A 14,831-nucleotide genomic window follows, 5' to 3' on the forward strand; every position below is an offset into this window, starting at 1 on the left:
CAGTGGAAGCTGCCTTCTTGCATCCTTAGGCTTGCTTGCCGTATAGCTATCCCCACAGCTTTCTTTCCTTCCCCGCAGTGCACTGCAACATGTGGGCAGGGCTATCAGATGAGAGCGGTGAAATGCGTGGTTGGTGCCTACGTGTCCGTGGTAGATGACAACGAGTGCAATGCTGCTACGAAGCCAACAGATGTACAGGTAAGTGCGTTGATGTGGCAGCCACATGAGAATCTCCATTTATATATCTGTATCTGTATCTGTATCTCAATCAAAGGGCGAAAGGGGGTGGATGCAGTGTGTTGTCAGTCAAGAAAAGTGGAAGGGCATGCAGCCACCGATGTTGCCTCGACTGGGAGGGGGTGAATTAAGCTTGCTGGGAAATGATTGAAACACACATGGTGTGATGGAGGGGTCATGGAGAAGTATGGTCCATGGTGGCATGCTGTCGCAAGCATTCGCTCCCAATGAAAAATGAGCATTTTAGGGGCAAGGATTTCAGCTTAGCCTAATAATAATAATAATAATAATGACGACGATGATGATAGTAATTTATTTATACCCCAGCCACTCTGGGCGGCTTCCAACAAAATACTAAAAATACATTAAAACACCAGTCATTAAAAACTTCCCTAAACAGGGCTGCCTTCAGATGTCTTCTAAAAGTCAGATAGTTGTTTATTTCCTTGACATCTGATGGGAGGGCGTTCCACAGGGTGGGTGCCACTACTGAGAAGGCCCTCTGCCTGGTTCCCTGTAACTTTGCTTCTCGCAGTGAGGGAACCACGAGTAGGCCCTCGGAGCTGGACCGCAGTGTCTGGCCTGAACAATGGGAGTAGAGGTGCTCCTTCAGGTATACTGGGCCGAGGCCGTTTAGGGCTTTAAAGGTCAGCACCAACACTTTGAATTGTGCTTGGAAACGTACTGGGAGCCAATGTAGGTCTTTCAAGACCGGTGTTATGTGGTCCTGGGCAGCGACTCCCAGTCACCAGTCTAGCCTTCTTTCTGGTATGCTAGCTTTTCACCTGGAGGGTGGGTTTTTGAATGTGTAGAGGGTCCTTCGCCTGCAGCAGGAACTGAGTAGTACAGTCCGATCATACAGTGTTCCTGTATGTTATTACTATTATTCATAGTAGTAGTACTCTTGCCTATCTGACCGTATTGCCCCAGCATCTCTGGGCAGAATTGTTCTTTAGTTCCTTCATCTCGCTCCCTCGCTGCTCCCCTTCCTCGCAGGATGCTTTTGCCAATTTCTCTTCCTCAGTACCTCCAGGGCCCTGCTCAAGAACTGCATTTTAACCAAACCTCAGCTGCTCTCTAAAGCAGGAGTGGAGAGCAGGGATGTTCTTGCACTGCAACTCCCATCACACCTGACATTCTGGCTGAAACCGATAGAAACTGGAGTCCGACAATATCCGGGGGGGGGGGGGGGTTGGCACAGGTTTCCTATCTCTCTCATCTAAAACTTTCCCCTCTGAGCCCTTCTATTTATTTGCCAGTACTTAATCTTTCAGGTTCAGAGCATCGTGCCAGGAACCAACCTTTTTCTCCCCCCCATCCCGGGCTCAGGTGTCCCACTCCTCTTCTGCCATGGCCACAAGGAGGAGCTCAGAAGCAGCTTGTCCTTTGGTCTGAACTTGTCAAAGTGTGGTCAGTCTGATTTCTTCGAAACAAGCCCTCTTCGAAGCAGTAAAAAGCAGCAGCAGCAACAAACATGATTTACAAAGCTGGCTTGTTTTTAACAAACCATTGTTAAAATTAGCCATAATCCGCAGTTTAGATGTAATACTAACGTTGGAAGAGAAAGATTCTGATCTCCTCGTGAGCACACTGGTGGAGAGGAGGGGGAAGCATGTGACCTTGAGGGGAGGGACATTCCCTTCACATTAAATCGTGGCCAGTGTGGTGTAGTGGTTAAGAGTGGTGGACTCGTAATCTGGTGAACCGGGTTCGCTTCCCCGCTCCTCCACATGCAGCTGCTGGGTGACCTTGGGCTAGTCACACTTCTCTGAAGTCTCTCAGCCCCACTCACCTCACAGAGTGTTTGTTGTGGGGGAGGAAGGGAAAGGAGAGTGTTAGCCGCTTTGAGACTCCTTTGGGTAGTGATAAAGCGGGATATCAAATCCAAACTACTACTCTTCTTCTTCTTCTTCTTCTTCTTCTTCTTCTTCTTCTTCTTCTTCTTCTATTGTGACGTCCAAATAGTCCCCGCTAATTCCAGTCTTCTCTTCAGATTGATTTTGGGCCTCATCCCAGTGGCACGGGTTGTAAGCCCTTTGTGATTTATACGGGACATGGGGCAATTTGGTGCTATGTAAGTGATTTTCATAGTAATGATGGGTGCTTCTGTAAATTAGCATGCTTGTGAGGGCTGGCATTTTGTTGGTGGGAGCGAATGCAGCTAGAGCAAAATAATCAAGGTGACAGCCTTCAGGCATGTATATTCTCATCTTGGCAGATGCCCCAGGAGCATCCGCCTTTAGGGTTAAGATGAGCCATTTGTATCAAACAAAAGATGTGATGACAAATGTAATTGGGGGGGGTGTTCCTCTAACCTACACTGAAATCCCTGTGAATTGCTGATAGCTTGCTTTTCCCTCTTCTCGTCTATGAAATAGGACTGTGAGACAGCGCCATGCCGTCTCCGCCCAGGAAGCCCGGAAACGAAGCAAAGCAGCCACAGAACCCAGTGGAGATTTGGATCCTGGACTCCCGTACGTTAAACTGGTCAGCGTAGATTACAAGGAGATCCCTTGATAACCCCCCCCCCCCACAGTCCTGCAACTCCAGGGGGCTTTTTCCCCTTCTTGTCAAAAAGGGGGCAGCTGCTTCCTCCCCCCCCCCCTCCAACCCCCATTGTCACTCCTTGTCCATCTTCCCTAGTGCTCAACTACATGCGGGAAAGGCACCAGGATGAGATACGTCAGCTGCCGCGACGACCAAGGCTCTGTGGCTGACGAGGCCGCCTGCTTCCACCTCCCAAGGCCATCGGCGACAGAAGCCTGCTCTGTGACACCGTGTGGACAGTGGAAGGCCATGGAGTGGAGCCCTGTAAGCAGCTTCCTCTTGTTTAGGGGTAGTCTCTCCCAGATGCCTGTTGCTTATTCAACATTTATCAGACCTTCTAAAGATAACGCTTGGCTCAAACGGAGGCAGCAGAATTTCCTGTAATCGGGAACCAGTAGAAGTAGTTGTTGGAGCAGAAGTTATAATAGTGTGTTTCTGCCCTTGGGAGTGGCGGCAGCAGCAGAGCTTTTCTTTGTTCAGCAAAGCTGGGGACTAAGAGGATCAGTTTATACCAACTGACACAAGTTAAGGAAGAGGCTGGAGCTCGGTGCATCCACAAAGTCTTGAGTTCAACCCCTGCATCTCCAGCTAGATGAATCACCTCTGCCTGAAATCTTGGAAAGTGAGACTGAGCAGTGGGGAGGGCCTTCACCGCCATGGATCCTATCTTCTGGCAGTAGCATTGCTGCTACACGGCCAGGATGGTGAGGGACCAGGACCAGTGGCAGGAGTACTGGATTGCCTCCACCAGTGCCCCCAAACCACCCCAACTGTGCCCCCCCACCCATACCATCCTGCACTCTCACAGCAGTGACACTGCTTCCTGGGGGACAAGTCTGCTGTACCGTCCCTCCCCTCTGGTTGTTCCTGCTTGAGAACTAGACGAGCGAATGGGATCAGGCAGCTTCCCCTATTCCTAATCATGTGAAATCAACAACCACATGGGATCCACATACATTAAAAAAAATAGTTTTACGTAAATATGTTTCGTCCTGCGATTCTTAAAACTTGTGCCTCGTTGCCAAGGGCGTTGATCTCCCCGTTTCCCCCTCTTATTGACGCAGTGCTCTGTAACCTGTGGGCAAGGCAAGGTGACCCGGCAAGTCGTCTGCATCGATTACAGCGACCAGATGGTTGACAGGAGTGAGTGCGATGCTGAGGACGTCCCTGCAACGGAGCAAGATTGCTCCATGCCTTCGTGCCAGCAGATTAGCCCTGAGTACAACAGGCCAATCCCTTCCTTCCCTTACCCTGACTATCGCCAAAAGAACAACCAGGGTGGAAGCGTGAACCGAAACCAAGGCCGTGCGCATGTGCACGGAGGCAACCAGTGGAGAACTGGCCCATGGGGAGCGGTGAGTAGCTGGTGGAGATACTATTAATCTGTTGCGAGTTGGGTTACAGCCTCCTCCACCCCTAAGGGTTGTATCTGATGTTAGTCCTCGTCAGAGTAGACCCACTGAAGTTAATGGGCAGGACTAACTTAGGTTCATTAATTCTGTTCTAGAACTAGGATGGATACAACCCCAAGACTCCGCCAAGGCATTTTACTATATATAAATATTATCAACGAGGATGGGAAGAGTTGAAGTTACACAATCAGTAGGATTTGAGGGGCAAGGAATAATAACCATGCGGCGGTGGTGGTGATGATAGAAGCCTATCTGCCCTCCCAACGTTGAGAAGCCCTGTTCCGGCACTGTCGTAATTTTTTAGGCTTTGCAAAGTTGCCAAGATTGTCCTTGTCATTACGGGGACTAGTAACTTGCCTCTTTTTTAAAAAAAGAAATTCTGTTGTGTCTACATTCTGTGTCTCTTCTCAGACAAAATGCACTGATTTAAATGCAATGGCAATGTGTTTCTTCTCTGAAATCTCCCACTGGACTTCCCCTCATTAGTACCTACATTGATAAAAGTGGACAGGGTACTTTCTGCCTAAAACGCCTTTGATGTCAAAGAGAAAAAATTTAGCGGCTGTGCTAATGCTACCTCAAACTGAATTTTTAATGCCAAGAGTCTGATCTTACAGTTTTAAGGAACGGCACCGGCGCTCCATCAAGAAGACGGCTTTTCGATTATGGCTGCAGGTTTCATAGCCATTGGGACTCCTCACCTTACTAGGCTATATCGCTTAAGTTAGTTGTGGGCTAAGATCGGTGGAACCTCCTCAGTCATATGAAACTATGTTTTGTAGTGTTCCAGTACATGCGCTGGTGGATTCCAACGGCGGGTTGTCGTGTGCCAGGATGAAAATGGATACACTGCCAGTAATTGTGACATAAGAATGAAACCAGATGAGCAAAGATCATGTGAATCAGGGCCCTGCCCACAATGGGCCTATGGCAGCTGGGGTGAGGTGAGCAAATGCTACTTCATTTGGGGTTGTTGTTGCTTTTTTAAAAAAAAAACTAGCCCATTCCCAAGGCAAAGCATTCTTTACTGTAGATTTTAAAGATGCAGCTGTATTTGAATTTCCTTGAAACCTTTTTTTAAAAAATCAACAAAACAGCATAAGCCAATAGGTTTTGACAGAAGATCAGTTAACCAGAAGTTCTAATTATCCTGCTTGTTTACCTTTCCTCGTTGGAAATAATAACACTTATTTATCCAGTAGTGCTGAAAGGACTGTTGGGACATAGTCCATAGTAAGTTGGGACTTACTGTTGCTCGTCTGTATAAACTATGGTTATTAGACCAGGAGCAAACCATGTTTCTATGGGCTTCCTCCTAGCCGTATCACCATAATTCAAGGTTTCCAAGATTTTGCTAAAGCTACCTTTTCACCTTGCATCCAAATTGGGAAACTGGTTTAATCTCTGTTTACTGTTCACAGGAAGTAAAAACAAAATCCCAGTTCCATAGCCTGGTTTGCAAAGGTATATTAAACCACAGTTTCCCCGTTAGGCTATAAGAGGAAACTGTGGTTTAATAAACCATAATAGAAGCCCCAGATTTGGGTATGCAAAGAGCAGGGAGTCTGGTACATGTGGAGTCTGGTTTTCGCTCTAATCATCAGTTCGTAAGACCAAGACATTACACCTGAATCAGTCCTAAAACTAAGAAGTGTAGGTAGATAAAACCAGATTTTAGCAACATTTGTGTTTTCCTTTGGGATGGCTCTCTAACATTGGGGAAGAGTCCCAGAAACTATGCATATGTCTTATTATTCCCTGCTCTACCTTCCCACCCACAAAAAAGACCTAATCTGGAACCTGCTCCCCAGTTTATGTTGAAACAAATAACAAAGGTGTCATTCACTTCACTCATGAGAGCAAATTTAGATGCTTTCTCTTTCCCAGATTGTACAGCTGTGGGAGTCCCTCACACATCCACAGTCCCAGGGGGGAAATAAAGGCATGTGGAAAGTAGCAATACATTGAAGTCAGATCAGGACGCTCTCATACACATCTTAACATACAGATCTCACTGCCTTCATTTTGAAGAAGAAGAATCATAGCTCAATGGTAGGGCATCTGCTTTTCATTCAGAAAGTCCCAGGTTCAGTCCCCAACGTCTTCAGGTAGGGCTGGAAAAGAGTCCCTGCCTGAGACCCTGGAGAGTCACTGCCAGGTACTTTAGACCAGGGTTTCCCAAACATGGGTCTCCAGCTGTTTTTGGACTACAATTCCCATCATCCCTGACCACTGGTCTTGCCAGCTAAGGATGATGGGAGTTGTAGTTTACAACTGGACTGTAGACAATACTGAGCTACATGGACCAATGGGTCCAGCTTGGTATAAGGCATATGTTTGTATCCCCCCCCCCCCCCCCGGAGTCTAGAGTTTTGAGTCTCTCACATCAGAAGGAAAGCAGCATCTAAATTGGCTGTGAGTCAGATCAAAGAAGACAAAAGTAGCAATCATGAAGTATAAATGAACCTAGCCGTTGCTAATGTGATCTCCACCTACTGCCTCCCTCCCCCCAGTGTACAAAGCCATGCGGTGGAGGAACCAGAACAAGACTGGTTGTGTGCCAGCATCCCAATGGGGAGAGATTTACTGATCTGAGCTGCGAAATCCTTGACAAGCCACCAGACCGTGAGCAGTGCAATATGCAGGACTGCCTTCGAGATACCGCCTGGAATACTGGTCCTTGGAGCTCGGTACGGCCATAACATACTTCTGTTGTTGTTGTTGCTTTTTGTTAGTCATTTTCACAGATGTTTCATAGGAACGGAATGAGTGTCCTTAATGTCAAGGTGCTAATACTTGGTGCATGTGCACGTGTTTTTAAAAAAGGAAACTGCACTTAAAGGTGTTTAAAAAACAAAACAAAACGATGCATTCCAAATAAATAGGCATTCAGGAAGAGCATCAGCTAGGAAATCTGTTCGTTTTAAAAGGCACTTTCTGCTTGTTAATGAAGTTTGTACATTTTATTAGCCCATGACAAGTGCTGCACGATACTGATCTTCACTTTGAAGGAAACCCATTGCAAGCAAATGAGAGTCGTCAAAGTATTCGACTGTTTCCAAAACATTTCCTTCTGTCTTCATAGATCTGTTTTAAGCTCCTGTTTTAACACTTAACAAGCCACCTTCAAAGCTACTATAGTTACGGGATAATTCCAGTGCTAAGCTGCTGTCATCCATGTAGCTCTCTCTGTATATTTAGAACTGTATAGTACAAACTTACTTGTTCAGATGAAGGAACATCCTTTTTAGCAACAACAACAACAAAAACACAACCCACAACAATAAGTAAGAGTGACACAGAAAGATGCTGCCTTTGGGCTCCATCAAAGGATAGCTAATATTTTTAATAGCAACATATTGCATAATTGTGTATCTGGGTGTCTGTCTTGTGTGTCAGTGATGAAGACCAAAGGGGGATGCTTTTAACACTGGCTTCTTGCCTTTCAGAGTAACCTTACAACAGCAGATGGTTTTGATTTAAAAGTTCTGTGTTACTTGTCCCAAGCCCTTTTGATTGGACGGCATAAACATATTCATAAGCTCATTGCGCAATGCTTCTTAACCTCCAGCAGAAAGATGGGGGGGCGGGGGAAACCCCCAGCATTAACCATCCCTAAAAGATTGTCAAAATACCTAGAATCCTTCCCAGTCACAAAGCCACAAGCGGGTAACAAAATAGAGATCTGGAGGATTTTTGTTTCCATAGGTCAGTGTTGCCATGTTGATGTGAGAAGCTACATGAACACAATCTGTTGCCAGGATGGGGGAACCTGTGGCCATCAATATGTTATTGGACTACAGTTCCCATCATCCCTGATGATCAGCTGTGCTCATGGAAGTTGGAGTCCAGCAGCGATTTTGAGAGCCACAGGTTCCCCACCCCTGATCTTCAGAAATTCAGGTATGCCTGAGAACAGTTGCTCACTTTAGAATTCCTCACGTACACCACTGTCTGAAGAATCAAACCGTAGCATCCATCTTGGATCCATAGTTTGGAAACTCTTGGACAAGATGCTCAAAAGGACCACTTCTCCTTAAGTTTCCCCATCTGCTCCTCATTGCTGCTGCCTATCCACTTGCCTTGTCCCTCTGAAGGCTGCCATAAAATGGTTGCACAGATATTTTTTTAGGTACATTTCCCAGGCCCACTGTGGAGAGGAGAGGGAAGGGGAAGATAGACCTTTATTACAGCTGCCCTTGTCTCACAGGTTCCACCAAAGGGGTTAGGCAGACTTTTGTTTCCTTCTTCTTCCACAATGAACTTCCCCACAACAGAGATTCTGCTTCTTCACAAGCATCCCATGGGTGCCGGTTCTCAAGAAACCACTGCAGCTTGGAAAGTAGGCATGGGTGAATGTGAGTTGACAGAAGGAACTCATCCCACCTTCTCCTGGGCTCTTGAAGCCCGTGTAAGTTTAATTCCCTGCCTCCAGCCATGTGAGTTTAAGACGGTGGGAAATAATGGCTGGATAGGAAACCATAAGTGTTCCCGTTTCAAAGTCTCATGCAAATCAGCCTCCAAATATCATTATTGTGGTATAATGTAATTTAAAAGGTTTTGGTTTTTTTTAAGTCCTAATCTGACTCTAAAGCACTTTATATAAAAGAAGCTCCTTTTCATCCAATATATGAACTTCCAAAACTGCCATAGTCTTATTGCTGGAATAGTCCTTCCTTTGTTCCGTCCTTCCCTGCTGTTTCTATGGAGAGTTCTGTGACCATTTTTCACTTTCATACCTCAGCAAACAATGTCAATTGCTCAAGTTGTATGTCTATGGTGCTTTTTTATCATTACAAGGGACAGTGCTATAAAACACTTTCATCCAAGGTGCTGCTGTAGCCCTTTCTGTGTTGAGAGGGCAGAGTTGGTGCTAAATGCAAATGTGCTCTGTGTGGCTAGGCATCTGCATGCCTTGGACTTTCTCCCCAAGCCAGGGGTGGCCAACATGACGGTCCTCCAGATGTTGACTGCATCTCCCATCATGCCTCTCTCCATTGACCATGCTGGCCAGGGCTGATGGGAGTTGTAGTCCACAACTTCTGGAGGCACAGTGTGGGTTATTCTAGCCCAAAACTATGTACCAAAGACTGCTGTTGACACTGGATTACACTTGCTTTGAACATTAACAAACAAATAAGGTTATGACATTGAGATTGTTCTGGTGTATGATTCATATGCATTCTGGCAATTTCCTCCTTCAGCAGCAGTCCCTGCAGAAACTTCTAGATCCATTCCAATGGAGTTCTGTCTCACCATAGTAAGACTTCCCTTTCAATTTAAAATATAGGCTTCAGTCAACCTCCTTCACTGGAGGTATTTAAGCAGAGGTTGGATGGCCATCTGTCAAGGATGAGTTAGTTCAGACTCCTGCATTGCAGGGGGGTTGGTCTACATGACCCTTTGGGTCTCTTCCAGCTCTACAGTTCTATGATTCTCTGATTCCTTAACTAGGCAGGCCACAGTTCCCATTATGTTGTTTTAAAAAGAATCAGGGAAGCACTTCCAAAAGTAAGCATACTTATATCTCTCTCTCTCTGTTTGTGTGTGTGTGTGTGTGTGTGTGTGTGTGTATAGGATTAAACCCAAATGATATTTTCATCTTTTTTATATATAAACAGCTCTGAGAACTAGACATCTAAACATCTAAATTGTTGGTACAAGGTGTAGTTAAATGTAGTGCTGCAGTTTTTTTTAAAACAACAACACAAATGTCTGCTAGCTTGCCATAAAAATGTAATCAACGTAGTTTATAAAGTCTCGTGCACAGCGCACGGCTTAACGTGCACAAATGAAAGCTTGCCAGATCCTGAAATGGACAAGACTCTGTGGTGCAGAAGTAACATGTGCCCTAAGTTGCATATCTGTGTCTTCTTGCTCTATGTTGCCACACACACACACACACACACACACACACACAGAGCACAATACAACTGCAATCTCTTGGCCCATTCTCTTCTGCTGCCCACTCACCATGCAAGGTCCGAAGGTGAGAGGGCAGGTAGTATCAGAACTGAACTAAGTTCTGGGTGTCCTGCTCAATGGAAACATAGTTCCAGGTTCAGATCTTCCCCCCACTCTTTTGAAATGATGCATGGAACAGTAAACTGTCCTCCTGTTCTTAACACAAATGGTCTTTGGCTCTTCAGTGGGGAGTCTTGTGATCCGAGCATTCAGAGTTCCTTATTAAATTCCAGCCATCCGTTCAGATGAAAAATCCCCCAGAGAAAAAGTCTGCAGGGCTGAGCCACTTTATTTGCAAATCATGATTTATTTTTTTTAGAGAGAGAGTGTGAAAAAAGTACATAAATTTCACACAAACTTACTTTAAGCTGCTTACAGTTTAGATGGCCAATGATTCAAATGGTGCTGAGTGAGGACAAAACTAAAACACTGATAAATGAGCTTAAACTTAAGATTTCTCGCTTCACCTGAAAAATTCAACCAATGATGTTTGTCTACCTCGTTTTGAGACCATGTGCTACTGCTGTAGGTAGTAGAGGACAAAAAGAAGTTGTCTTTTTGTTTCATGTTGCCACACACTTCCTCCTGGCTCTGACATTTATCACCACCTTTCTGCTGTAAATGTTTCTACTTCGTCTGCCCCAGATGGAGTGTTGCTTCCATGTTTTTGGACACTTTTGAAACAAGAGTATAGTATTGACTGAAGCTTTTTTTCTTCAGCAGAATGGATCTCTTTATGTATTTATGTTAATGAAGTGTATTTATTTTTCAACTATTGTTATTTAATTTTATAAAAATGTCGCATTGCATTTACAATGTTTGAATGCTGGGCAAAGGAGACAGAGAAATTAAAAGTAGAATGTAATCATCAATACGTTTCGCAGAATGATTTCTTGGCTTTGATAATCATAGAGTCATGAGGCGTATTTATTTTCTGAACACAAGATCGATAGGCTCTGCTTTAGGCCTGCTGCAGTGGAACTGATCTGTTATATAATGAAGTAATATAAGCATGAATTTGCATGCAAAGGCTAAGTGTTCAAAAGACCACTGCAGTGGTACCCCAGGTTACATACGCTTCAGGTTACATACGCTTTAGGTTACATACGCTTCAGGTTACAGACTCCGCTAATCCAGAAATAGTGCTTCAGGTTAAGAACTTTGCTTCAGGATGAGAACAGAAATTGGGCTGCGGCAGCAGGAGGCCCCATTAGCTAAAGTGGTACTTCAGGTTAAGAACAATTTCAGGTTAAGTACGGATCTCCGGAACGAATTAAGTATTTAACCTGAGGTACTACTGTATACTGTATAGCCTCATGGCAGGTGCATTCAAGCTGATAGAATGCAGAACTAGTGTGGTGCCATGGTTAAAAAACTGAGGACCGGATTCAGCTAAGTAGGTGCCAGTGGCAGCCCACACAACATGTCCTGTTGCACAATGGGACCTCTTCCTCTCTTTCTTCCCTCTCGCTCCCCCCACAATCCACTCTGGGAGTTTGTAGGAGCCCCCAGAATCTGGTGTGAGGGGAAGATAGTGGAGAGCATTCCCTCTGGCCAAAATATTTGTGCTGGCATAACAATCAGATTATCATTTTATTTTATTATTATTTATTGAATTTATATACCGCCCTATACCTGGAGGGAGGTACAACGTTTAATTTCTCTCCAAACTTTGGGCTTCAGATTCTGTCTCTTCGATGAAAGCACTTACACAAACAACTGTCTCTCCTCCATTTGTGGTAATAGTACTGACCCCCACTGGATTGTTGCTCCAATTACTGTGCTAACATATGTGCTAATGTGAAAGGCTGTGAACACTCAAAAATAGCGGCACAAGTCGCGTCCGTGTGCCCCACCCCAAACCTCTCCATCCATTTTGGCATTGAACAGGAAGGTCGGAAGAGGGCTTCTAAGTGCGTTCATCCGGGCGTGCTTAGAAGCTTTCCTCCAATTGTCAAGAGAATCTTGTGTTATCAGACTTGTATTTGTGTTCAGCTGAACATGCATAGAGATCTCCTTCCAGGTGAATGGAGAAAAGCTCCAAGTTGGCAGATGGGGGCATCTTCGTGCCCTCTATTCATGTTGGCATTCCCATAACACTCAAAAAAGACTGTTTGTGTTAAAAGTATTATCAGTTCATTCCAGCCAACAGACATCGTTTGCATGGGAATGTTCACACAATCCACATTGATCCCAATGCGAAATGTTTCTGGCCTGGTTTTTTGGCAAGTGCTTTAGCAGCCAGGGTAGGCCTTTTGAGACCCAATAAGTTGAACGTAGGCTATGGGCTGTGTATCGTGGCCCATTTGCGGGTATGAACCGGTTTTCCTGGGTACGATTAACACTGGAGCTGCCACAGGAGGACAGACCCCCTCCCAGGCCATTTCTGGCAGGCTGTGTGCAACTTGATGAGTCACAAATTGTGCATACCTGAGATCACAGCTTGAGTAGAGGCACTTATACTAGCTCTTGTACAGTTGTACCTTGGCTCCCGAACGCCTTGGGAGTCGAACGTTCCGGCTCCCAAACGACTGAAAACCGGAAGTGAGTGTTCCAGTTTTCAAACGTCCGACAGGGCTTCTGATTGGCTGCAGGAACTTCCTGCACCCAATCAGAAGCCGCGCTTTGGAAATCAAACATTTCAGAAGTTGAACGGACTTCCGGAACGGATTCTGTTCGACTTCTGAGGTACGACTGTATTGTTGATCTTTATTCCTTTCCAAGAAAGTAAGAAATAGTAACCTAGAGATCCACAGTAGCTAACAGTGATCAGGGATGATGGGAATTGTAGTCCCAAAGCAGCTGGAGGGCCAAGTTTGGCCACCACTGCACTACTGAATACCAGTTGCTGGAAACCACAGGCGTGTAGAGTGCTTGAGGGCTTCCTGCTTGAGGGATTCCCACTGTGAGAACAGGACTAAATGGACCCCTGGCCTGATCAAGCAGGCTCTTCTTATGTTCTTAAATGTTTGTCTATTACTCCATCTTCGTGTCTGTGCTTAAAGGATATAGGATGAGCAAGTTCCCACCAGCTCCATATATTTGTATCTGTTTTAACTGATCCATGGAACAGAGTATAGATCTGATCTTTGAGCAGCATTGCCAGTGAATATCTTGCAAATAACCGAGTATACCTTCCTGCATAAATTTATGGGACTGGGGCGAGGTTTCAATTTTGATTATGGTGTTTATTATGGGTTTTTTGGCTTCCCTGTTATCTCTCCTGTGGGATATGAGTCGAAAGCACAGAGACTGTTGTGTCAGACATGGTAATGTTTGAAGGATCCATACAGCCATACAGAGAGCCCTGCAAATATGCTTCATATTTCTGTTTGGGTGACTTAAAATAAGGTGTTGCTGGTAGAACTTAATCTGTAATAGAAGCAGGCAATTTTTTCTCCAGCGTGTTGCTCATAAATTTGTCAATGCTGGCTGAAGACCCAGAGGGCATACCTTAAGTGGCAGGGAATTGACATACACTGCATATCATTCACAGTAGCTTGGCAGGAACCAAACTTCAACTGAGAGATAAACCGAACTGACTGAATCATGTTCTCACTTGGAAAATTGTTAACTTGAGTCAGCTCTTGGTATACTGAACATCCTTATCAGGAAGTGACTTCCTTTAAAAGCTGTTGGACTTCCTGCCAGTTAAACCATGTTTAGCATTGACTCTTAAATCGACAGCGCTGAGCATATTCACTTGGTAACGTTCAACCAAATCAGTGGGAATTAGAGACACTTTGTACTAGAGATTAAAAGGACTAAAAACAGAAATGGAAAAAAACCCCTGGGTTTTCCCTGGGTCATCCTTCCACCGCCTTTCTTTATATATCAATGGTACATGACCATTGTTGATCAGTTTACATGGCCAGGTCCCATCTGCACCAGAAAGCAGCAGGGACCAAATGCCATGAGCAAAAGCTCATAGGTATTTACCACAACACTGCCTCCTGAGGAACTGAAAAGTACCAACATTACCAAACCATTCCACATCATTCCCGTACACAAACATTACCCCTGTAGGGCCTGATCACATAGAAGCAGTGACAAATCTATATTTAGTAGTTATTGTTATTCTTATTTTGATGAAATTAGTCCATCGGGCATGCCTGATTTGTTTAGAACAATATGTGTTCTATGCAATATGTGTTCATGCGCATAGCACTGAGTGTCACAGCTGCTTTCAGCATGCTAAATCGAACTTGTGTGTCAGCCTTTCCTTCCTGTATGCTTAGGATTATAGTCTTAACACTCAGCCAGAAAAGACAGGACGGAATTAGTTTTATTTACTTGCTTCTTTGTTAGGAAGAACATAGGAAGCGGTCTTAGGCCCTTTAAGACCATTGGTCCTTCTAAATCATTACTGTGCACATCGGTTAGCAGCATCTCTCACACGCGACTCTTTCCTAACTCTGCCTGGAGATGCTGGGGGGGGGGGTGTGTGTGTGTGTCTAATTTGGGACTTTCGCTCCTGCAGAAAACTGCTCTGTAGTTAAGCTGTGGTTCTCATTCGGCCTCATTACACCCAAGATGCAATGGCTGTTAGCACAGCGTTGTTGCTTTTTCCTGTTCTAGTGAGCAAAGCACTGCCGTCTGTTTTTCTTTTGCTACATTCTTTTGCTGAATATCTTAAGTTATTCCGCAGTCCGATTTTTACCTCCGAAAATG

General features: G+C 45.0%; 1 protein-coding gene across 7 annotated transcripts in view; it reads left to right on the plus strand.

Annotated features, from left to right (window-relative positions):
- The window catches only part of ADAMTS9 (ADAM metallopeptidase with thrombospondin type 1 motif 9), a 136,751-nt gene that overhangs the window by 69,906 nt on the left and 52,014 nt on the right, over positions 1-14,831 (plus strand). For 6 of the 7 annotated variants that reach the window (XR_003705384.2, XM_028719490.2, XM_077925063.1 and 3 more), the window contains exons 23-28: positions 79-198; positions 2,616-2,711; positions 2,881-3,048; positions 3,849-4,139; positions 4,979-5,140; positions 6,710-6,886. Coding sequence is in view for 6 of the 7 variants with exons in the window: in XM_028719490.2 (XP_028575323.2) it covers positions 79-198; positions 2,616-2,711; positions 2,881-3,048; positions 3,849-4,139; positions 4,979-5,140; positions 6,710-6,886 (1,014 nt within the window). In the remaining variant the exon portion in view is untranslated. The remainder of the gene's footprint in view (positions 1-78; positions 199-2,615; positions 2,712-2,880; positions 3,049-3,848; positions 4,140-4,978; positions 5,141-6,709; positions 6,887-14,831) is intronic. The other variant, XM_028719491.2, reaches the window with a different exon arrangement.

Source organism: Podarcis muralis, chromosome 2, assembly GCF_964188315.1.
Source record: "Podarcis muralis chromosome 2, rPodMur119.hap1.1, whole genome shotgun sequence".
Lineage (NCBI taxonomy): Eukaryota > Metazoa > Chordata > Lepidosauria > Squamata > Lacertidae > Podarcis > Podarcis muralis.